A 26,712-nucleotide genomic window follows, 5' to 3' on the forward strand; every position below is an offset into this window, starting at 1 on the left:
TGGTGGGGGTGGTGGGGTCCAGAATGGTGACGTGGAACGTGAGGGGTCTAGGGGGACTAGTGAAGAGAGCGAGAGTTTTTGCGCACTTGAAGAGTTTGAAAGCTGATGTGGTGATGTTACAGGAGACACATTTGAGGGTGAAGGATCAGGTGAGGCTTAGGAAGGGGTGGGTGAATCGGGTGTTTCATTCGGGTTCGATAATAGGGCTTGGGTGGTGGCAATATTGGTGGGCAAGAGGATGAGGTTTTAGATGGAGACTGTGGTGGCCGATCATGGGGGCAGGCACATGATAGTGACGGGTGTGTTGGAGGGGCGGCTGGTGGCTTTGGCAAACATATATGGCCCCAATTGGGACGATGCGGGGTTTGTGATGAGAGCACTGGGTGGCATCCCGAATCTGGATACCCATGAGCTGATGGTAGGAGGATTGGTACATGGGATTGGATGTATTCAAGAAGGGCTCTGTTGGCCGGAGTTAAGAGATCAGAGTATTTGGCAAATGTGATCTTGGATCATGCTCCACATTGAATGGATGTGGTATTGGAGAAGGGGGCAGCCCAGAGGACTGGATGGAGAATGGACGTGGGGTTACTGGTTGATCGGAGCTTCTGTGACAAGATAGGGAAGGTGATTGAGGAGTATTTGGGTTATATTGCATGGAGGAGGTCTCACGGTCGGTAGTCTGGGAGGCTCTGAAAGTGGTGGTGAGGGGGGAGGTGATCTCGTTTAAGGCTAAGGTGGATAGGGAGGAGAGGGAGCAATGCCAACGATTGATAGATGAGATTTTGGAGGTGGATGGGAGGTATGCGGGGGACCCGGACCCAGGTCTCCTGGCAAAGAGAAGGAGTTGCAGGTGAGATTTGACCTATGGTCCATGGGGAAAGCGGTGTGTCAGTTGAGAAGGGCAAGGGGTTCTGATTATGAGTACGGGGCAAAGGCAGGGTGTATGTTAGCAGGCCAGCTCTGGAGGGAGGCCGCGGCAAGGGTGATAGTTTGGGTGTGGGACAAGACAGGGGAGTTGGTGGCTGCTCTGGGAACAGATTTATAAAGTGTTTGAGGAGTTCTATCGGGACTTGTATAAGTCGGAGCCACTGAAGGAGGAGTGGGAGAAGAGGGTTTTTTGGGTGGGCTAGAGTGTCCGAGTTTGGGGGAGGCGGAGAGGGCAGGGTTGGAGGAGCTGGTGGGGAAGGAGGAGGTGAAGGTGGCGATTGGGAGGATGGAGGCAGGGAAGGTGGTGGGGCCCAGGTGGGTTCTTGGTCAAACTTTATAAAAGATTTAAGGGTAGGCTGGCACCGCTGATGGTGGGAATATTTGAGGACGCGATGAACAGGGATGTCTTGCCACAGACGATGGGGCAGGCCTCCATCTTGTTGTTGCTTAAGAAGGACAAGGATCCGGTGGAGTGTGGTTCATATCAGTGCATATCTCTGCTGAATGTAGATGCCAAGACATTGGCAAAGGTGTTGGCATTAAGATTGGAAGGGCTTGTAAAGCAGACCAAGGCCAGCAGCGCGGGTTCAATTCCCGTACCAGCCTCCCCGAACAGGCGCCGGAATGTGGCGACTAGGGGCTTTTCACAGTAACTTCATTTGAAGCCTACTTGTGACAATAAGCGATTTTAATTTCAAAGGTGATTTGGAAGGCCCAAACAGGGTTCATAAAGGGAAGACAGTTGTCCTCAAATGTGAGGAGGCTGTTGAATGTGGTGAGTTCTCCGGCACAGGGAAGAGAAACGGAGGTGCTGGTGGCGTTAGATGCGGAGATGGCATTTGATCGGATGGAGTGGAGTTATTTGATGGCCGTATTGGAAAAATTAGGAATTGGGCTGAAATTTGTGGCATGGGTGCAGCTGCTGTATAAGGAGCTGATGGCAAGCGTGCGCACAAATAGTATGAACTCAGGGTATTTTGCATTGCTCCGGGGTATGAGGCAGGGATGCCCCATGCTCCCCCCTTCTTTTTGCATTGGCTATCGAGCCCTTGGCTATTGTGCTGAGAAGCTCGGGGTTGTGGAAGGGGATAGTGAAGAGGGGGTGGAACATAGGGTGTCGTTTTATGCAGATGAATTGTTACTGTATATTTTAGAGCCAAGCTCTTCAGTGGGGAGCATAACGGGGTTGCTTCAGAGATTTGTGATGTTTTCAGGGAAAAGTGAGTACTTTGTGATCTCCGCTCTGGGAGTGGGACAGGGGTGGGGGGGGCTGCCATTTTGTCTGGCGGTGTCTCACTTTAGATATCTGGAGGTGCAGGTGGCCTGGGATTGGGCAGGGCTTAAGAAGTTTTGGCCTTTGCCTTGCTGATTGCTGGTCTTGTTGGGGCGGGTCTTGGGGTGGAGGTCAGCTTCTCCACCCTGTGCCTCAGCATGATGGGCGGGGTGGGGGGCGGGGCTTGGAGCCTGCTGGAGTTCCTGACCATGGAAAAGGTGACATTTTCTCTAAGGGAGGCGAGTGATGTGTTCTACAATTATTGGAGCTTGTTTATCATGCACTTTCGTGAGTTGGTTACCGTCGACATGTTGGGGGCGGTTTTGATGGGGTTGTTGCGAATTGTAAAACTGTTGAAAATTTGTTGAATAAAAATAAATGGGTGGTCCGCTCCCTTCCCATAGGGAGACACTGGTTGCTGGATTCTCAAATCAGTTCTGTTCACTTGACCCGAAGTATTGATGCAATTCATTGCGGTGGATGGAGTGCCAAACATGCTTCATCATGTGTAGAACTGAAAAAATAATTTCTGTATTTCCTTTTGTTTGAATAGACAACAAAGAAGAATGTTGGAATGGAAAAATTTGAAACCGCTTTGAGGTATTGAAGATGATGAACAAATACAGCTCTGATTTGAACATCGACAGATTACTCTATACGTTGAGAAGGCTGCTGATTTTTGTTGATGTTAATTTTTATTAATTTCTCCTTAATAACATTAACACAGTCCAAAGACTTCATGGAGTTTTATCGCATTCCTGGCTTTTCCAAAAGTTGAAAAATACCATTGGCTGTTCAGGCTAACTAATAATTGTTAGATTTATTTACAAGTATGACAATTACACAGAGGTAGGAAGGCATCATTCCTCATACTTAAGACATTGTGGGATAATTTTGACTTTGGACCATAGTGTAAAGATAGGCAGAATTATGCCAGATGTCCAGATTTTTTCAAAGTCAGACTGATCTGATATCATATGTGTTGCACTTTATTCTTTCATTCAAACTTTACTCCAGAACCTCCAAGGTACCTCCACTCATTCTGTTCTGAAATGAATTTATTCCGACTTTCAGAAAATCAGAAATATCAACATTTTTGTCCCCTGCAGCTCTAAACAGGTAAGATGAAATAGTTCATCCCCACAAGCAAATCTGGAGGCCAAGATAAGACTCAGCAAAACAAATAAGGAAGAGGGAATTAAAGGACAATGGATATTAAAATGCAACCACGTGGGGCTGGATTCTCCGTATTGGAGACTAAGTCCCCACGCCGGAGTGAAAACGGTGGTCTTTTACACCTGGAAAACTGGCATAAAACAGCCACCGATTCCCCGTTTTGCTGGGGCTAGCAGGGAGGCAGCGTAGAGCTTCGCAGCTCTGGCTGCCGATACAGCCCTCAGCACTTCCGGTTCCGAGGCCACCCATGCACACGGCGGTGGCCTGCAGCAGCCGCGCCGTGCTCCATGGCGGACTGAGGCCGCGGACCTTGACCGCTAAAGTAGTGCCCCCCTTCGGCCGCTCGCGAGCCCCGGGCCGCCCGCCCACAGTGACCCCAGTCCAGGATGAAGCCCCCCCTGCCCGCGGAATGGCCCTCCCCTGACTGTGGCGGCCCCGGACTGAGTCTGCAGCTGCCAGGCTGAGTTCACGAACGGTGTGAGCACACGTAACCCACGCCGTCGGGAACTCGGCCGATCGGGGACGGAACATCGCGGGGCGGGCCTCACGCAATGGCCTGAAGTCGTGGATAATCGGCGCGGCATACTCCTAGAGTCTGCTGCTTTTCAGGGGTCGGAGAATCAGAAAACCGGCGCTGCTCCCGATATGGGCGGCAAAACGGATTCTCCACCCCGTCGACAAACACGCTTTCCATTGGGGCGCGGAGAATCCAGCCCAGCTCTTTGGGAGTCCAGCTATTAGGTCACTTGTTAAATAATATCCTGAAATGTTATAGTTTTAAACTACTGATTGTTGGTGTTGGACGAAGAAGCACTGTCAGTAACAGAAACAATGAAGCACTTTTGTGCGCACTTGTTACATTGTTAAATCAGCTATGGTCGGTCTTCCCTTCCCAAAAGTCATGCTTTGATAGCATTCAACTATGTGACTCTTTCCTAAAGAATGGAATTCAGATTTAGTTTATCCTTTGTCTCTTAATGTTTTGGATAATTCATAGTAACTGTTACAGAGCAAGATAGGCAGGTAGAGAGATAGAGTGAGAGAACATTCCCAAACAGTGAGGTACATTGAGGTCATGCGCGGAATTATCCCAATGAATTTCTATGGTCTCCAGCGGGAAACAAGGTGCGATCTCAGGCAGGTGGTTGGGCACAATCCAGATCGCAATCCACCCACACTTTGAAATTTTTCTTGGAGGGGGGGCAGGGTTTTCACTGGCACCGGGAGGGAAGGAGCCTAAACATGCCGGCAAGCTCGGTTTCACAGAGATCTGAAAGTGACAGCAAAGCACCCCCGCCAACCCCCCCCACCCCCCGCTCCAATATCACTGGCACCGGGGCTTCAGTGCAATCCCCATCTTCCTCACCCCCAACCCCATCACCGGTAGCACTCCCCATCCCTCCTAGTGAGATATCCGCTCTGGGATCACCAAATGCCCCACTTCATGACCCATCCTTATGCTGCCCTTTCATTCCCTGGCCCCTTTCAGGCACCCTCACCCCCTTTCAGACTACACCACTTGGCAGTGCCAACCTGGTGCTTCTACCTTACACCCAGGCAATGCCAACCTGGCACTGTGCCTCAACACCCTGGCAGCACCAACATGGCAGTTCCAGGTTGGCACGACCAGGGGGAAGTGCCATGGCACTGCACATGTGCCCAACCACTGGGGGGGGGGGGAGCTCCAATGTTCTCTAAGCTCCCTCCCATGCTGGCCCAAAAAGAGGTTCAGCGCAGGGTGGCAGAATTATCTTCACTCTCTGGTCCTGCACTGCCGGCCATAATGGGCTTCACGCACCAACAGGAACATGCAAATAGCTCGTACGCATGCACTAGAATGTGAGTAATGGGCTGGAACCCTAACCTCCCCCCAGTTATGCTCCGACCCCCACAGCAAGAACTCCACCGGGTGGGCTTTGGTGCAAGTATTGACAAGTGCTGTCCTGGCACAATGGACCACGAGGGATAGCCAAGGGGATTATTAGCCCATTGCTCATATGGCCCTCTGCCACGGTCAGGCTGCAGAGCGAGGGAACCTCAGGGGTTCTGGGGTTCGGTGAGCCCGGGCTCTGAGTAAGGGGTTGGCCCCGGCACCCTCCCCTGGGATGGGGTCTCGTGTCTGGACTGCTATTTCCAGCCCATGACAATCTGAAGATCACTCTTGGCATGGTGATCTCAGGCAGCTCTCTGTTCAAGATCTTCATCCTGGGCTGACCTGTTTGAACTTTGAAGTGGCCTTCTCACTCTGAACTGCTCTGCCTGACAGCTGATGAGTAGATCACAGTTTATTGAAAACTTAAGCCACGAAGACTTTCCCTTTCCTCACATCTACACCCTCAGCCCCAAGCTTTTAAAACTGCTGCTTTTTGCAGTGTCAAAGCCGTCCTAAAGAGCCCATGACACTTGAAAAGCTTTGAAATCTCCTGAGATCGTTTTAAATGCTTCGCATTCATTCAATTTCACAGTGCAGTACCTTTAACTAGCCTCTGATTGACAGCTTAATGGTTTAAACACAGCTGCCAGGAGGTTTGTTTATCTAATCCTTCACGCTTGAATGCATCTGCAGTACCCTCCATTGATCCTAACAACAATGTTTAGAACATAGAAAATATAGCACAGAACAGGCCCTTCGGCCCACGATGTTGTGCCGAACCTTTGTCCTAGATTAATCATAGATTATCATTGAATTTACAGTGCAGAAGGAGGCCATTCGGCCCTTGAGTCTGCACCGGCTCTTGGAAAGAGCACCCTACCCAAACTCAACACCTCCACCCAACACCAAGGGCAATTTGGACATTAAGGGCAATTTATCATTGGCCAATTCATCTAACCCGCACATCTTTGGATTGTGGGAGGAAACCGGAGCACCTGGAGGAAACCCACGCAGACACGGGGAGGACGTGCAGACTCCGCACAGACAGTGACCCAAGCCGGAATCGAACCTGGGACCCTGGAGCTGTGAAGCAATTGTGCTATCCACAATGCTACCGTGCTGCCCTTGAGAACAAATAAATCTACACTATATCATTTAACCGTAATCCATGTACCTATCCAATAGCTGCTTGAAGGTCCCTAATGTTTCCGACTCAACTACTTCCACAGGCAGTGCATTCCATGCCCCCACTACTCTCTGGGTAAAGAACCTACCTCTGATATCCCTCCTATATCTTCCACCTTTCACCTTAAATTTATGTCCCCTTGTAATGGTTTGTTCCACCCGGGGAAAAAGTCTCTGACTGTCTACTCTATCTATTCCCCTGATCATCTTATAAACCTCTATCAAGTCGCCCCTCATCCTTCTCCGTTCTAATGAGAAAAGGCCTAGCACCCTCAACCTTTCCTCGTAAGACCTACTCTCCATTCCAGGCAACATCCTGGTAAATCTTCTTTGCACCTTTTCCAAAGCTTCCACATCCTTCCTAAAATGAGGCGACCAGAACTGTACACAGTACTCCAAATGTGGCCTTACCAAAGTTTTGTACAGCTGCATCATCACCTCACGGCTCTTAAATTCAATCCCTCTGTTAATGAACGCGAGCACACCATAGGCCTTCTTCACAGCTCTATCCACTTGAGTGGCAACTTTCAAAGATGTATGAACATAGACCCCAAGATCTCTCTGCTCCTCCACATTGCCAAGAACTCTACCGTTAACCCTGTATTCCGCATTCATATTTGTCCTTCCAAAATGGACAACCTCACACTTTTCAGGGTTAAACTCCATCTGCCACTTTTCAGCCCAGCTCTGCATCCTATCTATGTCTCTTTGCAGCCGACAACAGCCCTCCTTACTATCCACAACTCCACCAATCTTCGTATCGTCTGCAAATTTACTGACCCACCCTTCAACTCCCTCATCCAAGTCATTAATGAAAATCACAAACAGCAGAGGACCCAGAACTGATCCCTGCGGTACGCCACTGGTAACTGGGATCCAGCCTGAATATTTGCCATCCACCACCACTCTCTGACTTCTATCGGTTAGCCAGTTCGCTATCCAACTGGCCAAATTTCCCACTATCCCATGCCTCCTTACTTTCTGCATAAGCATACCATGGGGAACTTTATCAAATGCCTTACTAAAATCCATGTACACTACATCCACTGCTTTACCTTCACCCACATGCTTGGTCACCTCCTCAAAGAATTCAATAAGATTTGTAAGGCAAGACCTACCCCTCACAAATCCGTGCTGAGTATCCCTAATCAAGCAGTGTCTTTCCAGATGCTCAGAAATCCTATCCTTCAGTACCCTTTCCATGACTTTGCCTACCACCGGAGTAAGACTAACTGGCCTGTAATTCCCAGGGTTATCCCTAGTCCCTTTTTTGAACAGGGGCACGACATTCGCCACTCTCCAATCCCCTGGTACCACCCCTGTTGACAGTGAGGACGAAAAGATCATTGCCAACGGCTCTGCAATTTCATCTCTTGCTTCCCATAGAATCCTTGGATATATCCCGTCAGGCCCGGGGGACTTGTCTATCCTCAAGTTTTTCAAAATGCCCAACGCATCTTCCTTCCTAACAAGTATTTCCTCGAGCTTACCAATCTGTTTCACACTGTCCTCTCCAACAATATCGCCCCTCTCATTTGTAAATACAGAAGAAAAGTACTCGTTCAAGACCTCTCCTATCTCTTCAGACTCAATACACAATCTCCCGCTACTGTCCTTGATCGGACCTACCCTCGCCCTAGTCATTCTCATATTTGTGTAAAAGGCCTTGGGGTTTTCCTTGATCCTACCCGCCAAAGATTGTTCATGCCCTCTCTTAGCTCTCCTAATCCCTTTCTTCAGTTCCCTCCTGGCTATCTTGTATCCCTCCAATGCCCTGTCTGAACCTTGTTTCCTCAGCCTTACATAAGTCACCTTTTTCCTCTTAACAAGACATTCAACCTCTCTTGTCAACCATGGTTCCCTCACTCGACCATCTCTTCCCTGCCTGACAGGGACATACATATCAAGGACACGTAGCACCTGTTCCTTGAACAAGTTCCACATTTCACTTGTGTCCTTCCCTGCCAGCCTATGTTCCCAACTTATGCACTTCAATTCTTGTCTGACAACATCGTATTTACCCTTCCCCCAATTGTAAACCTTGCCCTGTTGCACGTACCTATCCCTCTCCATTACTAAAGTGAAAGTCACAGAATTGTGGTCACTATCTCCAAAATGCTCCCCCACTAACAAATCTATCACTTGCCCTGGCTCATTACCCAGTACTAAATCCAATATTGCCCCTCCTCTGGTCGGACAATCTACATACTGCGTTAGAAAAGCTTCCTGGACACACTGCACAAACACCACCCCATCCAAACTATTTGATCTAAAGAGTTTCCACTCAATATTTGGGAAGTTAAAGTCGCCCATGACTACTACCCTATGACTTCTGCACCTTTCCAAAATCTGTTTCCCAATCTGTTCCTCCACATCTCTGCTACTATTGGGGGGCCTATAGAAAACTCCTAACAAGGTGACTGCTCCTTTCCTATTTCTGACTTCAACCCATACTACCTCAGTAGGCTGATACTCCTCGAACTGCCTTTCTGCAGCTGTGATACTATCTCTAATTAATAATGCCACCACCTCTTTTACCACCCTCCCTAATCTTATTGAAACATCTATAACCAGGGACCTCCAACAACCATTTCTGCCCCTCTTCTATCCAAGTTTCCGTGATGGCCGCCACATCGTAGTCCCAAGTACCGATCCATGCCTTAAGTTCACCCACCTTATTCCTGATGCTTCTTGCGTTGAAGTATACACACTTCAACCCATCTCCGTGCCTGCAAGTACTCTCCTTTGTCAGTGTTCCCTTCCCCACTGCCTCATTACACGCTTTGGCGCCCTGAATATCGGCTACCTTAGTTGCTGGACTACAAATCCAGTTCCCATTCCCCTGCCAAATTAGTTTAAACCCTCCCGAAGAGTACTAGAAAACCTCCCTCCCAGGATATTGGTGCCCCTCTGGTTCAGATGCAACCCGTCCTGCTTGTACAGGTCCCACCTTCCCCAGAATGCGCTCCAATTATCCAAATACCTGAAGCCCTCCCTCCTACACCATTCCTGCAGCCACGTGTTCAACTGCACTCTCTCCCTATTCCTAGCCTCGCTATCACGTGGCACCGGCAACAAACCAGAGATGACAACTCTGTCTGTCCTGGCTTTTAACTTCCAGCCTAACTCCCTAAACTTGTTTATTACCTCCACACCCCTTTTCCTACCTACGTCGTTGGTACCAATGTGCACCACGACTTCTGGCTGCTCCCCCTCCCCCTTGAGGATCCTGAAGACACGATCCGAGACATCCCTGGCCCTGGCACCCGGGAGGCAACATACCTCCCGGGAGTCTCGCTCGCGACCGCAGAATCTCCTATCTATTCCCCTAACCATTGAATCTCCGACAACTATTGCTTTTCTATTATCCCCCCTTCCCTTCTGAGCCCCAGAGCCAGACTCAGTGCCAGAGACCTGGCCGCTAGAGCCTTCCCCCGGTAGGTCATCCCCCCCAACAGCATCCAAAACGGTATACTTGTTTTGAAGGGGAACGGCCACGAGGGATCCCTGCACTTTCTGCCTGTTTGTTTTTTTCCCCCTGACTGTAACCCAGCTATTCTTGTCCTGTACCTTGGGTGTGGTTACCTCCTTGTAACTCTTCTCAATCACCCCCTCTGCCTCCCGGATGATCCGAAGTTCATCCAGCTTCAGCTCCAGTTCCCTAACACGGTCTTTGAGGAGCTGAAGTTGGGTGCACTTCCCGCAGGTATAGTCAGTGGGGACTCCGGTGGTATCCCTCACCACCCACATCCTACAGGAGGAGCATGTAACTGGCCTAGCCTCCATCCCCTCTTACCTGACAGAATATAGCTGCCCTGTGGACTAACTAGATCTCCGCCCTCCGACCCTGCTCCCAGTCAGCTACACTTTCTGTAAACTCCTGGCTCTCTTCGCACTCTTTGCGGAAATGTCGGAAACAAAATGAAAGGTGCGCCTTACTCCCTCCTCACCTAACTCACTCGGTCACCAAACTCTCACTATCGCACTCAAATGCACCAAATTCAGCACTCCCTCGGTCACCAAACTCTCACTATCGCACTCAAATGCACCAAATTCAGCACTCAGTGCAAACAAAGTCTGCACTGTAGGGGATCACTTTTATACTGTGAATCTAGCCTCTGAAAACCTTGTTCTGATTGACAGCTGCCAGCCACTTCAACAATGCTGAGTGATTTCTGCAGTTAGAAAAAGGTGAAGTAAAAGCCCTCAGCTGCTTTGAAATGGCCAGTTGAATCCCGACCCGTTAGGGACTTTTGTCGGCTTCACGCGGGGGAGAGCATGAACCAGATTATGTCAGCTGCAGTGGACTGGGAGCATTGCGCACTGTTCGGCAACTGGCGCAGAGTCCGGTAGGTCTCTCCCACTATTCCCCAGCATAGCGGGATGTGTCCCGCACAATGCTGTCAGAGAATCGCCCCCTCCCATGACTACTGATGGTATGAAAATATTACACCAGCAAAATTAGCTTAACTGACTCTTGTGAGTATGATGACATTACCCTGTGCATTCCTTTTAATACAGAGTCAGTGTTGTTGCCGAATTATAAGTTTTGCAGAAGGAAAGACTTCCTTGAAATGTATTACATGTCAACTGAATAAATCTTTCTTGAAAGTTAACCACGTGAAGCTTGGATTTTATTCTCTCTTCAGTTTTACCAGACGTGAAAGTCCTTCATTTTAGAAGGTTGTCCATCTCAGCCTTGGGATTTCCAGCCTTATATTCTTTCTGACTATCATCATTAACATTATCAGGAAGAGTAAACTTTCCCTCTCCTCTCCTGTCAGATGTGCGCTTATTGGGGGAATACTGCAAATAGTGAAGGGGAAAAACCTGAAGGGGAAAAAGACTGCATGATTATGGGGAAAGAGCAGCGGTGTGGGACAAATTAGATAGCTCATTCATAGGGCTAGCACAGTTTCCATGGGCCATTTGCCCTCCTGTGCAGTATAATTCTATGATTTAAAATGTTCCAGCTTCTAAAAACCCATGCCCCCTTTTCTGAGGGCCACGAAGAACCCAGCACGAGTTTTAAGGACACAAAGTAATAATATTTATTTACAATAACATATATATATAACAGCCGCAGCAACTTCTCTTGCTGCACACTCCTTCCTGCTGGTTCCTAAACTGGCCAGCTTTATTTATACTAGGAGTTTACTAATGGTTTCTCCGCCCCCCTCATTGGGGAAGCTCATCCTCGCACAGGATTGTGGGATAGTCATTAGTCCCCAGCCAATGGTAAGTAGGCAGGTTATAACATCCCTCCCCCCCCAAAGTCCAAGGAATCCACCGAAGACCCTGGCGAAGGAGGGCGTCGGACTCGTTTTGCCGCAGGCCGGACACCATTTGCACGTGGCGCTGGATCAGCTGGCGTGTAACGAGACGGAGACCGGCGCTTCCGTGATGAACAGCGCAACGGTTGTACATCCACGGCCCGTGGACCCGAGGATTCCCCCTCTGATGCGTCCTGTGCCTCCATCTCGGAGTCAGAGTCTGCTGCCTCCGTCATGTCAGCGTCTCTATCTCCATTCGGTTCTGTAACGACCTGCGCAGGCTTCGAGTGAGGCACCAGTGGAAGATTGTGAGGACTACCTTCCCTTGTCTCTGGTCTCTGCGGCTGTAGAAATGAGCTCCGGGGGCGGGGAATCTTTTGAGGGGATAGTCTTCTGGACCGAACGTGGTCTACATGTTTGCACTGGAGACGACCCTGGGCTTGCACCTGGTAAGATATAGGGCCCGTTTGGCGAAAGATTACACCAGGAACCCACTGGGCACCACCAGCAAAATTCCGAACGAACACTGGGTCACCGGGCGCAAACTGCTGAATCGGCCGATGCCGAGAAAATCCCTGTCCCTGCCGTTCTTGTGTGCGGCGTACTTTTGCGCCAATGTCCGGGAAAACCATACTAAGGCGGGTGCGAAGTCTCCGGCCCATTAGGAGTTCTGCGGGAGCTACCCCAGTCACTGCATGGGGGGTGGTCCTATACGTAACCAAAAAGCGAGCCAGTCTCGTGTCCAGTGATCCGGAAGACTGCTTCTTTAGGCCTCTTTTGAATGTTTGCACTGCGCGCTCTGCCAACCCATTTGAAGCCGGGTGGTAAGGGGCAGTGCGGATATGGCGTATGCCGTTCATCTTCGTGAACCTCGCAAGCTCCTCACTCGTGAATGGAGTGCCGTTATCCGTGACCAGCACCTCGGGGAAGCCATGCGTACTAAACGACAAACGTATCTTTTCAATTGTTGCGCAGGACGTTGTCCCCTGCATCTTATGCACCTCTAGCCATTTAGACTGGGCGTCAATTAATATAAGGAACATGGATCCTTGAAAAGGGCCTGCAAAATCTGCATGCAGGCGAGCCCAAGGCCGCCCTGGCCATTCCCAGTGATGTAGGGGCGCGGCCGGCGGAAGCTTCTGATGCTCTTGGCAAATGGAGCAGTTTTGGGCCACCTTCTCAATGTCGGTGTCGAGGCCTGGCCACCAGACATAACTCCGGGCCAACATTTTCATTTTGGTCACACCTGGATGCCCATTGTGCAAGTCTGTTAGTATCAGCTCCTGGCCTTTTTCCGGGACAATCACACGCGTCCCCCACAAGAGGATGCCGTCTTCCACGCTGAATTCTGACAGCTTGGAGGAAAATGCCCACAACTCGCCTGGGAGCTGTCTATGCTGCCCACCATACAGGACTATGTGCCGAACCTTTGACAGGACTGGCTCCGTCTGGGTCCACTCACGGATCTGTGATGCCGTGACAGACAAGGTGTCCATAAAATTTAGGGTTGCAACCACCTCACCGGTCGTGGGGGAGCGACATGGGGCCGGTCGATAAAGGCAATCGGCTCAGTGCGTCGGCATTTGCTATCTGCATACCTGGTTTGTGCTCCAGAGAATACTCGTATGCAGCAAGCAACAAAGCCCAGCGCTGGATCCGTGCGGAAGCAATGGGCGGTATTGGCTTATCCTCTCTGAAAAGTCCCAGCAGAGGCTTATGATCAGTCACGATAGTGAAATGGCGGCCATACACGTACTGGTGGAAGCGTTTCATCGCAAAAACCACTGCCAGGCCCTCCTTCTCGATCTGCGCGTACTTTTTCTCCGCTGCAGTCAATGTGCGGGAGGCGAAAGCTATCGGTCGCTCTGCCCCGTTCTCCACCTTGTGGGACAGGACGGCCCCAATACCATACGTGGATGCATCACATGTGACGAGCAAAGGCTTTCCAGGATCATAGTGGGTTAGTAACCCAGACGACGACAATTGTTGCTTTACCCGCCGGAAAGCAGTTTCTTGCGGCTGACCCCAAACCCAGGTGTGATTTTTCTTTAGCAAAGGGGCCAGCGTAGTTGCCAGATTGGGGAGGAACTTCCTGTAATAGTTTATGAGATCGAGAAAAGAACGAAGATGCGAAGTGTCAGTCGGGGCGGGGGCCTGTTGAATTGCACGCACCTTCTCTGCGACGGGGTGCAAACCTTCGCGGTCCACCCGATAACCTAGGTAGACTACTTCCTTTGCCTGAAATACGCACTTTGTGCGACGTAAACAGACTCCAGCCTCCGAAAGGCGTCTAAGGACAGCCTCCAGATTTTCCAAATGTTCCTGCTCCGACGTCCCTGTAATTAAAACGTCATCTAAGTAGACAGCAACACGTGGTAAACCTCTCAAAATGCCCTCCATAACACGTTGAAAAATTGCGCAGGCAGAGGATACTCCAAAGGGCAACTGTGTATATTCATACAGGCCCCGGTGTGTATTAATCGTTACATATGGTCGGGTGGCAGGGTCCAGCTCCAACTGCATGTAGGCGTGACTCATATCTAATTTTGTGAACGAGAGTCCATCTGCAAGTTTCGCGTAGAGATCCTCTATGCGAGGCATTGGATATCGGTCGAGTCGGGAAGCCGTATTCACTGTAAGTTTATAGTCTCCACACAAGTGAACTGTGGCATCTGGCTTCATTACAGGTACAATTGGTGCTGCCCAGTCAGCAAAGCGGACGGGCCTGATAATACCCAAACTCTCCAAACGAGTGAGCTCCCCTTCTACCTTCTCGAGCAAGGCGTAAGGCACCGGGCGCGCCCGGAAATAGCGCGGCGTGGCTCCTGGTTCGACTTGGATATGGGCTACGGCCCCTTTTATTTTCCCCAAACCAGGCTGGAATACATCTGGGTATCGTCCTACACCTCCGTCAACCCTTCAGAAACTGTTTGGAGGATGTGCTGCCATTGCAACCGCAAATGGCGCAACCAGTCCCGACCCAACAGGCTGGGCCCATGGCCGCGCACCACGATAAGTGGGAAACGCCCCTCCTGGCGTCCATAAACAACAGGGGTCATTGTAGTTCCTGCAATGTCCAGTGGTTCCCCCGTGTAGGTGGCCAACCTGGCCTGTGAGTCGGTTAATGTAAGGGTCTGTATGCCCTGCTTGATGCGGTCGAATGTCCTCTGGGCGATCACGGAGACCGCTGCGCCAGTGTCCAACTCCATCTCAAGCGGGTGGCCATTGACCCGTACTGTCACCTTAATGGGGGCCACACGGGGAGCTGCCACACAATGCAACTGCAGGCAGTCGTCCTCCGTCTCCACGTCCTCAGGAGTAGTCGCCGCAGGTTCATCCACATGGAAGGTACGGCCCCTGGGCTGGTCCCAGTTACGGCCCATGGGCTGGTCCCAGTTTCGGTCGGAACGACGGCGCCTCTGGTGCCCCCAGGACCGCCGTCCGCGACGGGGTCGGCGCCTACAAGTCTGACACGGACGTGGCTCCTCATCCATTGGTTCTGGAGAAGGCTCCCTTTGGGGAGGAATGTCCGACGGCCACTGGCGTCGGTCTGGACGTTGCCTCACCCAAGGTACCGCAGGAGTGCGGGGGGATGTTTTCGGACGGAAGGGGTTGCGCCCCAAGGCATGCACTTCCATTCCCTGTAGCTCCTGCACTCCTCGTTCAGCTCTCTCTTGGGACAATACTATTTGAATGGCCTGTTGAAAAGTCAATGTTGGCTCAGCTAACAACTTTATCTGGGTGGCCGCATTGTTAATACCGCAAACCAAACGGTCACGTAACATTTCTGACAAGGTCTCACCATAGTCACAGTACTCCGCAATCCTGCGTAGCCTGGATAGAAAACCGGCAAGGGATTCTCCAGGGGTCCTCTCAGCGGTATTAAACCGATAACGCTGGACTATCGTGGACGGGGTTGGGTTAAAATGTTGCCCCACTATATTCACAAGTTCATCAAACGTTTTGGTGTCCGGCGCAGCTGGGTACGTAATGCTCCTAATCACCCCAAACGTATGCGGGCCGCAGGCGGTGAGCAATATGACCACCTGGCGCTCGTTTTCGGTGATATTGTTTACCCGGAAATAGTAACGCATCCGTTCTGTGTACTGGTTCCAGCTTTCCAGCGCAGCATCAAAAACATCCAAACGTCCGTACAGAGGCATGGTATAATAGAAAACAACTTCCAACTTGTATCCAACAAAAATCCAGGGAGGTGGCCAGTTTTGTGAGGGCCACAAAGAATCCAGCACGAGTTTTAAGGATACAAAGTAATAACATTTATTTACAATAACATAAATATATATATATATATATATATATAACAGCAGCAGCAACTTCCCTTGATGTACACCGGTTCCTGCTGGTTCCTAAACTGGCCAGCTTTATTTATACTAGGAGTTTACTAATGGTTTCTCCGCCCCCCTCATTGGGGAAGCTCATACTCCCACAGGATTGTGGGATTGTCATTAGTCCCCAGCCAATGGTAAGTAGGCAGGTTATAACCCCCCCCCCCCCCCCCAACCCCGTTACTCTCTATTTCTTCAAATGGTGACTGCTAATCTTGGCCTTAACAGTAAGTGACATTGAAGTACACCCACAGCAATCACTCAGTATTTACATGGGCATGAGGATGAGGCTGGAAAATTTAATTCATCAATGAATTTCAAACAAGGTGATCCGTGTGTTGGTGTACATCGGAGACAATTCAGTCCACCTAAACGTTTAAAATCAAGTCTGTATAGGAGCATGATTCTTGACTTGATACAGGCTAACACAATGAGTTTGTTGCATGTTTTTTTCACATATGAACAGTTACTAATTGTTGCCACATAAGGTGCATTAGATTGTTGGATAATATCAGTACCATCTCTGGATACTGCTTCTTATGATATTAATCTGTCACACAGTGATATATATCGCTATCCCACCTCTGTCTATTCATGTCAATTATGATATATAGATACACGCAAAACATGTAGAACAAAGTCCAGCCAAGGTGTATTACCTCCTAAATGTCGGGTAGATACTACTTACCATAGTACAATATGTACAAGAATAATTGGAAAATAATAGTTGAAGTCTGCCAATCTAAACACTTAAGTCTTTTCAAACTTAGAGTTTGATTCAAATTGGAAGTCAGTGTACTTAAATTTTTAAAGATTATTGGTCTCTTTCTGTCTTTGGGCCTTGCTGTGTGCAAATTGACTGTTACATTTCCCCACCTTGGTTACATTTCAAAAGTATTTCATTGGCTGTTAGGTATTTAGCACTGACTTGTGGTTTTAAAGTTTGCAATAGAAATGCTAGTTTTTTACACGAGTATAATCCTTTTGGAAGCTTTTTTGTGCTGATGTTAACATTTAAACGTTTTATGGTCTATAATCAAGATTGCACATAACTAGGCAGCAAAGTCCTACGTGTTTTTGCACAGACTGCATTATTTTATCAATATAAATTCAATCAGAAACTTCACAGAATTAAAGTAGCTCAAATTTTGTAGAAGACCAGAAGAAGAGAAACCCTTAACAAGAGTTTGTGTTGGATCAATAGGATTGCCAACCATGAGAGAAGTCTTGCTAATAGAGCTCTAGATATGTTAGAACTAATTAAATTGTTTTGGAGATTTGAATTGGTTATCAATGTCTCTCCATAAAAATGAATACGACTCACATTTGATACAAAAATCAATGTTATATCTGACTTGATAAAATAATTATCTTTTTATATACTGCTTTCATAAACAGTTGTTTCAATAGAAACAACTCAGAATTAGTTTGACAGACTGATTAACAGACTCGCTGGCCATCGTTGTTGTGATTTGTTGCTGTGTTTGCTTATGTAGCAACAGTCAATATACGTCATAAAGTAATTCCTTGTCTGAGACATTTAAACAGGTACAACTGGCACTGTATAAATGCTTGCATTATTTTCATAGGAAGATCTTAAAATAGTTCTGATTTTCCAAATTGTTATTCATCAAAACAGGATCAATAATCAAGGGTGTGATTCTGTGGCCACATTACACCCGACACCGATCCCCCTATTCCCGGTGAATAGCGGGAGAGCCCCTAAACGGATTTTGCGTCGTGCACCAAACCAATTACAATGCTCCCAACTCATGGCACCCTGCGTGATTTGGATCACGCCCTCACTGGGCATGATCCAGATGAGCATATTTAAATGAGTCTTAAAACTAATTTAAATATGTGCAGACTGTTCAAGGCCGGGTCTTCTGGCTCTGGCGATTCATCGGCCCCAGCGGCACGGTGTGAGGCCGACGTGAATCAGTACTGTCTTAGGGTTGGGCTGTTGCACATGACTACAGGCGTGGCTGCTATGCCCTTGGTTGGGGGGGGGGGGGGTGGGGGGGTGGGGGGGGGGGGGGTGGGGTCCGTCAAATAACTTTGAGAACTGGTTACCCTTTTAATAGGTCGCCCCGATCTCTGAGGAGCCGGTTTCTCAGGTGTCCTTCGTTCCCCACTCCAGAAAGAATTCTAAGTGTGTGATAGTTTAGTGAGAATCTCCCCAAGCTCAAAAGAAATGACGAAAGGCGGAATCTCCTGGCCATGCCATTCCTGAACGAGGGCGCAACATGACCGGTAAATCCCGCTCGAGGCCTCTCGTATGATTTACCTGGCTTGCCGTGCCTCACGAGACCTAACGGGATGTTGCGTGATGCCATGATCTGGATCCCTCCCTTCTGGGCAGGATCTGCATTTGGCAAATCTGCATATTAAAATGAGCAGCTAGTCTCACACTAATCTGCACTCACCTGATCTACCCAAGACGTTCCAGGCTAGCACCCAGGTGGCACTGCCAGCGTGCCCAGGTGGCAGTGCCATCACACCAAGCTGGCAGTGCCACGGTGCTCATTTGGTACCAGAAGTGCCAGGGTGCCACCCTGCCCAGGGGCCTACCACCTTCGGGCTTCAATCCCCTGAGAGACCTCCCCTCAAGTGCCATTCTGCCTGTTCCCCATTTGTGGGGACCAGAACTAAATGCCAGGCTGGCTGGGGTGCCCTGTCCGTGGGGTACGGGAGGGGTGTGTGTGTCCTGAGGACCTCCCTACAGGTGAGTTGGGAATTGAGGTGTCCAGTGCGTCGAGAGATTGGGGTGCTTTTTAAAAATGGTGCTGCGATCTCCTCCTGCGCTCAGGAGCTCTGGCGAGTGGAGCTCCTTGGTGCAGGAAATGTGAATAAGTGTGGCCTCGGTAGGGCGCTTCCCGCTGGGCAATGAAAAAAACCCAAAGTGCTGTTAGATAGCGGGGCATTCCTGCTGCTACAAGCATCGGGAATGACCTCGCTGATCCCGCCAGAACTGCACTTTGTTTTTTTCGTGGCCTGGTGGGAAGTGGGTGAATTGTGCTCTGCATCGCGTCCATAAACCTGGTGGAAATCATCCCACGATTGCCACTCAAAATGACACTTAGGGCTGGATTCCTCAGCCGCGTCCTCCGCAGGATCACCACGGAGGGAAAGGGGACCATGTGATGGGCCATTAACTTTGGGCGGGAATTTCCGGTCACCGGGCAGGCACAGCCAGGGTATTCCACCCTTAGTCATTTTTTGGGCGAATTTCACCCCAAGAATCTGGGACATGAAGCAAATCCTATAAGGTGAGCAAACAGACAATAGTTCTCCGCCTCCCCAGCCGAGTGTTCCTTGGTGGCGCACCATCACTAGCAGTGGGTTCTCCGTTCTCGCAACTGTCTTATGAGATTTCACAACGTGGTCACCCCACGCCACCGAGAAACCCGCTGGGTCAGGTCGAAGCGTAGTCGGTGGGGTGGGTAGGTGCGGAGGAGCGGGCAACAGGGTAAGTGATTGTGGGAGTCAATTCTGGTGTTACCCAGGAGTTAGACTGAGTTTTAATCTAACGTTTCTTGCGTAACTATCCAGGTAAGTACTACAGAACCATCCAAAATCTTACACTCTCAGATATTCAGGAGAGTCCCAGGGAACAGGGTAATCCAAACTTCTCAGGCAATTTCCACGTAGGTGAGTATGTCAGGGCTTTAGCAGGGTCCTGACATGCATCTTCAGTTGTATGTTATGTCTTCAACAATCCGGAGAGCAGAAAATGTGGTCCACAATTTAACCAATCTGACTAAGATAATGGCCCGGACTTCTCCCGCCATTTGCTGCCGGCGCGATTCTCTGGTCACACCGGCAGTGCACCCCAGCCAATGGATTTCCCAGTGGCGTAGGGTGACTTCAATGGGAATCCCATTTACAGTGGTGGGAGCAGAGAATCTGACCGACATGAAAACTTCCAGACGTGTTGCGATACCCGAGCGAGATGCCTGGCCTGAGTCGGAAGGTCGGGAGAGACAGGATGGAAAATAATTAAGATAAAAAACTAGGGATGGAGTGGGAATCTGACTGCTTGCCACTCTGAGGAAGTCCAGGCGCATTAAACCATGGACTTTGTCTGTGCTCATAGGTGCACAGAAAAGATACCTTGATGCTACCTCGTGAAAGAACAGTTACACCTGGTGTAACACCTGGCAACCTGATCAATATTTATCCCTCAATCAACATCACCAAAAATGATATCTGGGCGAAATTCTCCGGTATCGGCGCGATGTCCGCCGACTGGCGCCCAAAACGGCGCAAATCAGTCGGGCATCGCGCCGCCCCAAAGGTGCGGAATGCCCCGCATCTTGGGGGACCGAGCCCAAACCTTAAGGGGCTAGGCCCGCGGCGGACGAATTTCCGCCCCGCCAGTTGGCGGGAAAGGCCTTTGGTGCCCCGCCAGCTGGCGCGGAAATGACATCTCCGGGCGGCGCATGCGCGGGAGCGCTAGCAGCCGCTGACGGCATTCTCGCGCATGCGCAGTGGAGGGAGTCTCTTCCGCCTCTGCTATCAGTGGGCCCCGATCGCAGGCCAGGCCACCGTGGGGGCACTCCCGGAGCCAGATCGCCCCGCGCCCCCCCCAGGACCCTGGAGCCTGCCCACGCCGCCTTGTCCCACCGGTAAGGTAGGTGGTTTAATCTACGCCGGCGGGACAGGCATTTTAGCAGCGGGACTTCGGCCCATTCGGGCCGGAGAATTGCGGGGGGGGGGGGGGGGGGGGGGTAGGGGGCAGGGTTGGGGGTGGGGGGGGGCGCCAACTGGCGCGGCACGATTCCTGCCCCCGCCGAATATTCGGTGCCGGAGAATTCGGCAACCGGCGGGGGCGGGATTCACGGCAGCCCCCGCCGATTCTCCAACCCGGCGGGGGGCCGGAGAATCTCGCCCCTGGTTCTTATCATATTGATGTTTCTGGGGGCTTGCTAAGTGCAAATTGGAAGCCACACATTTCTTATGTTACAACAGGGACTATATTTCAAAGATACTTTCTTGACTGAAAAGCTCTTTGGGATATTCTGAGGTTGTAAAAGATGCCAAATGCATGCAAATCTTTCTTTCTTTTGTTCATCGCAAAAAGAGCTGTATAATGTTGTGCAACCATCAAGCTGTGTCTTGGTCTTATATCTGATTCTTAGGCAATCTCTTACTATTGCTCCTGGAGTGCACAGAGCAGCTGATACACAGTTGGTGCTAGTCACTTTGGGAACCTGAATGTTTAATCTTTGGTCAGCCTTTATAGATGCATGATGTACAGATAGTCACATGTATATGAATAAATAATATACACACAGATATGTACATCTGTAATGTGTAGAATTTCATCAAACTCTAATTTAGTTTTACTATATGATAGTTTCATGGGGAAGAGCAAAAAGAGACTTTTCCAAACCTAAAGAAAATCAATTAGTTTGAGTGAATAAAAATAATTCCAAAGTAATAATATCTTTATTATTGTCACGAGTGGTCTTACAGTAACACTGCAATGACGTTACCGTGAAAAGCCCCTAGTCGCCACATTCCAGCACCTGCTCGGGTACAGAGAGGGACAATTCAGAATGTCCAATTCACCTAACAGCGCATCTTTCGGGACTTGTAGGAGGAAACTGGAGTACCTGGGGGAAACCTACGCAGACACAGGGAGAACGTGCAGACTCCGCACAGAGAGTGACCCAAGCGGGAATCAAACCTGGGACCCTGCCGCTGTGAAGCAACAGTGCTAGCCGCTGTGAAGCAACAGTGCTAACCACTGTGCTACCGTGCCGCCCTAAAAGGAATGATGGAGTAAATATATAAAGATGTACGACTGGATCAGAGTCCAGAGTGATGTGTGTTGCATTCATTCCCATAATGATTGATAATGTCTGGATAAAGCTTACAAAGGTTGCACACCTCAAGCTGAAAGTTGCAGAATTGAAAGTCAATTCGACACATTCTGCATTATTAAGAAGAGAGAAAGATTTTGGGAACAAATTCTTCAGAGCATGGTCACCCAGCAGGTTGCTTACAAATATAAAAAAGAGAACTGAGTGCTCATCAGCAGACAATGCAGTGACTGGCAGTGAGAATAGGAAGGATCTCCTGTGGAGCTGGACTTTTTGATCGGCTAGGTACAAGATGAGCTCATCTACTTTAATGTATGTGAGTAAACTATTAAGGCTTTTGGGCAGCACGGTGGGGTAGTGGGTTAGCCCTGTAGCCTCACGGCGCCGAGGTCCCAGGTTCGATCTCGGCTCTGGGTCACTGTCCATGTGGAGTTTGCACATTCTCCCCGTGTCTGCGTGGGTTTCACCCCCACAACCCAAAAGATGTGCAGGCTAGGTGGATTGGCCATGCTAAATTGCTCCTGAATTGGAAAAGATGAATTGGGTACTCTAAATTTATAAAAAAATACTATTAAGGCTTTTGTCCAAAAAGGCAACAATGTCAGAAAAAGAGAAGATCCCCATTATATCTTCGGGACACCTCAACTGTTTTGCAGCCAGTTAATGACTTTGGAAATGTGGTCATTGTTGTTTTGCAGACAAGGACAATTTTCAAGTAGCAAAGTCACACCATCAAAAACAAAATGAATGATCACCTAATCTATTTTTGACACATTTATTGAGGGAGTAATGATTGCTCGGACACTGGGAAAACTCTACTGATCTTCTACAAATAGAATCACGGGAGTTTTTACATGCACAACACAAACAAACAGACTGAGCCTCACCCATGGGGTAACACCTTGGACAAAGCAGTAGTCGGTCCAGCTCTCGCGCTTCATTCCTGAAGTGGGTGGGTGGTGGGAGAAGGGCGGGAGTGGAGGCGGCGAACCCATAACCTTTTGGTGAGAGTGCACCTCGACAGACACTGGGAGACCCCAGGTCTGAGAGAATGCACTAAACAAAATGTTAAAAGAGGACACAACCTGATCAGCACAATCAAAATTAATGTTACTTAGGTGGCTATTACTTGAAACAAAATGTTCATTGGTAGACAAAATGTGATGTTCTGAGAATTGCAATGTTATGGTGACGCAGCAATAGTCATTGGGACATTGAGTTTAAATTTGGTTACAAATTTTGAAGATTCCCCATCACTTAGTTTGTATGCCCAGTAGATGGTGCTATATCTCACAGAAACCATTGAAGCTTCTATTCCTGAAGACAGATGTTCACTTTTGCCCATCTACTAAAGATTGTTAAAATCATAATGTAGATCAATACCTGACCACAAAAACTGAAAGAAAGTTTGATCTATAAAATGTTTTCAGGATGCAAATGCTTCCAGTGCCTTCACTTGCACAAAGAATGACTGAAAACTTTGGCAATATGCGGTCCAGTCTGAGAAATACTCAGAGGCGGAGATGGGAAAAATGAGCCAAAAACTTGCTTGAATTGAGTTATACTACACTTTTAATGGAAGATCTCACAGGCTGGTGATCTGCAGAGGGGGTTATAGTTGGGTTTAAAAAGATAGTTCAGAGAGTGGCCACCCTCTGATATCTTCACTGCTACCTGAGCTGTATTTTTATGATATTGTATTTGTGCAAATATACTTGGATTTGAGTGTAAGTGGGAATGGCAGAGGACTAAGCAGAACTTTACTGATTCAGATCTCCAGGGAAATCGCAGGCAGATAGTACAGACTGTTGCGTATGGATACTGCTTATTTGGCCAGCAATCGACTGCGCCACCTGGAGGAATGTGCACTGAGTGCCAATTCCTTCACCTCTAGCACTGCCGAATGTTCAATGACCTTTCCAGGACTGGCAAGGTAAGACATTGAGCACTTCCTCACCCACCTTAGATACCAGCATATTCCTCACTCTCTTAAAGAAACACTTCCACGACTGACTCTTCACGGGGATTGAGGATGGCTCTGGCTCGGTATGTTGCACCAGGACTGGGCAGCACGGTAGCACAGTGGTTAGCACTGTGGCTTCCCAGTGCTAGGGTCCCACGTTCGATTCCCCGTTGGGTCACTGTCTGTGTGGAGTCTGCACATTCTCCCCATGTCTGCGTGGGTTTCCTCCGGGTGTTCCGGTTTCTTCCCACGGTGCAAAGGTGTTCAGGTTAGGTGGAATGGCCACGCTAAATTGCCCTTGGAGTCCAAAAGGTTAGGTGGGGCTACTGGGTTATGGGGATAGGTTAGAAGTGTGGGCTTAAATGGAGTGCTGTTGGTGTTGCTCTGCATCACAAACCAGCTATCCAGCCAACTAAGCTAACACAGATATAGAGCCTTCTAAATCTTTTCTCTATCTCCTTAAACTGAGGGAGTAACGTTACGCATTCTTTCTTTCTGTGCAGCTTTCCCCCAGTTTCATAACAGTCCCGGGAATCACAGGGGCATGGGGGAGGAGGGGGCACAGGACAGGGAGCAGGATGAGGATGATGAGTGAAGGCGGAGGAGCAGAGGAGTGTGTTTTCTTAGGCAGTGAAGGTGGCGAGGACAAGGGCGATAATAAACACCCACCAGTTGCTGTTGCTTCATTCTGCACCATCTTTCTCTGTCCCAACTCCATTCTACTGTACACCCTGCCTCACAGGCAGCAGCATAGACAGTTTGACTTGCAAGGAAATTAGTTAGTGAGAGAAGGAATATGGAACTAACTGGTTTACCAATTATGAAGGGTCTGGAGGAGTGAGACATGAGCACTTTCGCAGCAGAGATCAAGATGAACATTGCACCTACGTACAAATTCTGTCGTCAATCGGCAAGGATGTGCAGCAAATGGTAGCATGGTAGCACAGTGGTTAGCACAGTTGCTTCACAGCTCCAGGGTCCCGGCTTGTGCCACTGTCTGTGCGGAGTCTGCATGTTCTTCTCGTTTCTGTGTGGATTTCCTCCGGGTGCCCCGGTTTCTTCCCACAGTGCAAAGATGTGCGGGTTAAATGGATTGGCCATGCTAAATTGCCCTCCGAGACCAAAAGGTTGGGTGAGGTTACTGGGTTACGGGGATAGGTTAGAAGTGTGGGCTTAAATGGGGTGCTCTTTGATGTGTTAGGCAGGTTGGTTCGATATGGACTGCACTCGATGCAGGAAAGTTAGAAAAAGACGTCTAACACAGGAGAAGATCCAACACTGTTTTATTCAACTAGATGAACTGCTGTACATATTCAGCTGTGGGTCGACACTATACTGATCTGACTAGTGACCTTGTAGTAGCCTGACCAGACTTACTAGCTACCACATGGTGTTTGTGCTTGCTAGCTCGTGGACTCTTGACTGTCTCAGTAGCTGGTCCCGAGATCCCTCTGGCTTTATAGTGGTAGTGTCCTGTCTGGTGATTGGCTGTGTTGTGTTGTATTCTTACTGGCCATCCTATGTGTCAATCACTGCCTGTCTGCATCTCATTATATACATGAGTGGATATTATGACATCTAAACCCTTTTTTTTTGAGTTAAATAAATACTGAGGTATGTATATATATATATATATGCCTGACTATATACAAACGGTGATTGAACAAATGTATGTACAGGGGAAGGTATCGATAGTGCAGATACATGGCAAACTAAGCAACATTTACAAGAGTTAAGTCGATGGATTCAGTCACAAAATTTACAAAATTTAAGTCTACAGATTCAGTCTTTGTGGCGGGCGACGAATTCTTGTCGATCGCCGCAGAGGTGGGTCAGAAGCCACCTGCACGTGGAGAGGTGGGATCGCTGGCAGATTGGTGGCCTCGTGGCAGGGTACGTCGGGAGGAAGCATGATAGCCGGCGGAGCACTGCGGTCAGGTGGTGGGCGTGGAACTCTTCGCAATGCCCGTCTGTTGCGCCGTAGCAGGGAGCCATCAGCCATGCGAACAATGAAAGACCTCGGGGCAACTTGTTTGACAACAACAGCTGTGGCTGACCAACTGCCCTCAGGCAACTTGACGCGAACATGATTGGCTGGAGCCAGCTCAGGTAAATCCGTGGCATGAGCATCATATGTGGCCTCCTGTTGGGCCTGGGACTGCTACACTTTTTGTTGTACCATGAGGTGGTCAAGGTCTGGAACATGGATGGCTGGAACTGTGGTCCTCAGAGTGCGATTCATGAGCATCTGCGCTGGAGACAACCCAGTGGACAGTGGGGTTGCCCTGTATGCCAGCATTGCCAGGTTGAAGTCGGAGCCTGAGTCTGCAGCTTTGCACAGCAACAGCTTGACAATATGGACCCATTTCTCGGCCTTCCCGTTTGATTGCGGGTAGTGGGGACTGGAGGTAACGTGACGGAAGTTGTAGGACTGTGCAAAATCAAACCATTCTTGGTTGTAAAAGCATGGACCATTGTCGCTCGTTACCGTGAACGGTATCCCGCGCCTGGCGAACATTTCTTTGCAGGCTTTGATGACCGCCTTCGACGTGAGGTCGGACAGTTTCACCATTTCTGGGTAACTGGAGAAGTAGTCAACCAGGAGTACGTAGTCACGCCCCTTGGTGTGAAAAAGGTCTACTTTGGACCACGGAGAGGTCACGATCTCGTGCTGTTGCAGTGTTTCCTTGGGTTGAGCTGGTTGAAACTTCTGACAGGTGGGGCAGTTGAGGACCGTGTTGTCAATCTCTTGGTTAATGCCCGGCCAGTAAACCGCCTCCCGAGCTCTGCGTCGGCATTTCTCGATTCCAAGGTGACCCTCATGGAGTTGACCCAGCACCATAGCCTGCATGCTTTGAGGAATAA

The 26,712-nt window shown here is 49.3% G+C and overlaps 1 protein-coding gene across 1 annotated transcript in view; it reads left to right on the plus strand.

The window, feature by feature from the left end:
* Positions 1–2,939, plus strand: part of cd36 (CD36 molecule (CD36 blood group)) — a 41,371-nt gene extending 38,432 nt beyond the window's left edge. The window contains exon 13 of the mRNA XM_072471385.1: positions 2,757–2,939. Within this exon, the coding sequence (XP_072327486.1) occupies positions 2,757–2,810 (54 nt within the window). The 3' untranslated portion in view covers positions 2,811–2,939. The remainder of the gene's footprint in view (positions 1–2,756) is intronic.
* Positions 2,940–26,712: the final 23,773 nt, after the last annotated feature.

This window comes from Scyliorhinus torazame, chromosome 13, assembly GCF_047496885.1.
Source record: "Scyliorhinus torazame isolate Kashiwa2021f chromosome 13, sScyTor2.1, whole genome shotgun sequence".
Taxonomy (NCBI): domain Eukaryota; kingdom Metazoa; phylum Chordata; class Chondrichthyes; order Carcharhiniformes; family Scyliorhinidae; genus Scyliorhinus; species Scyliorhinus torazame.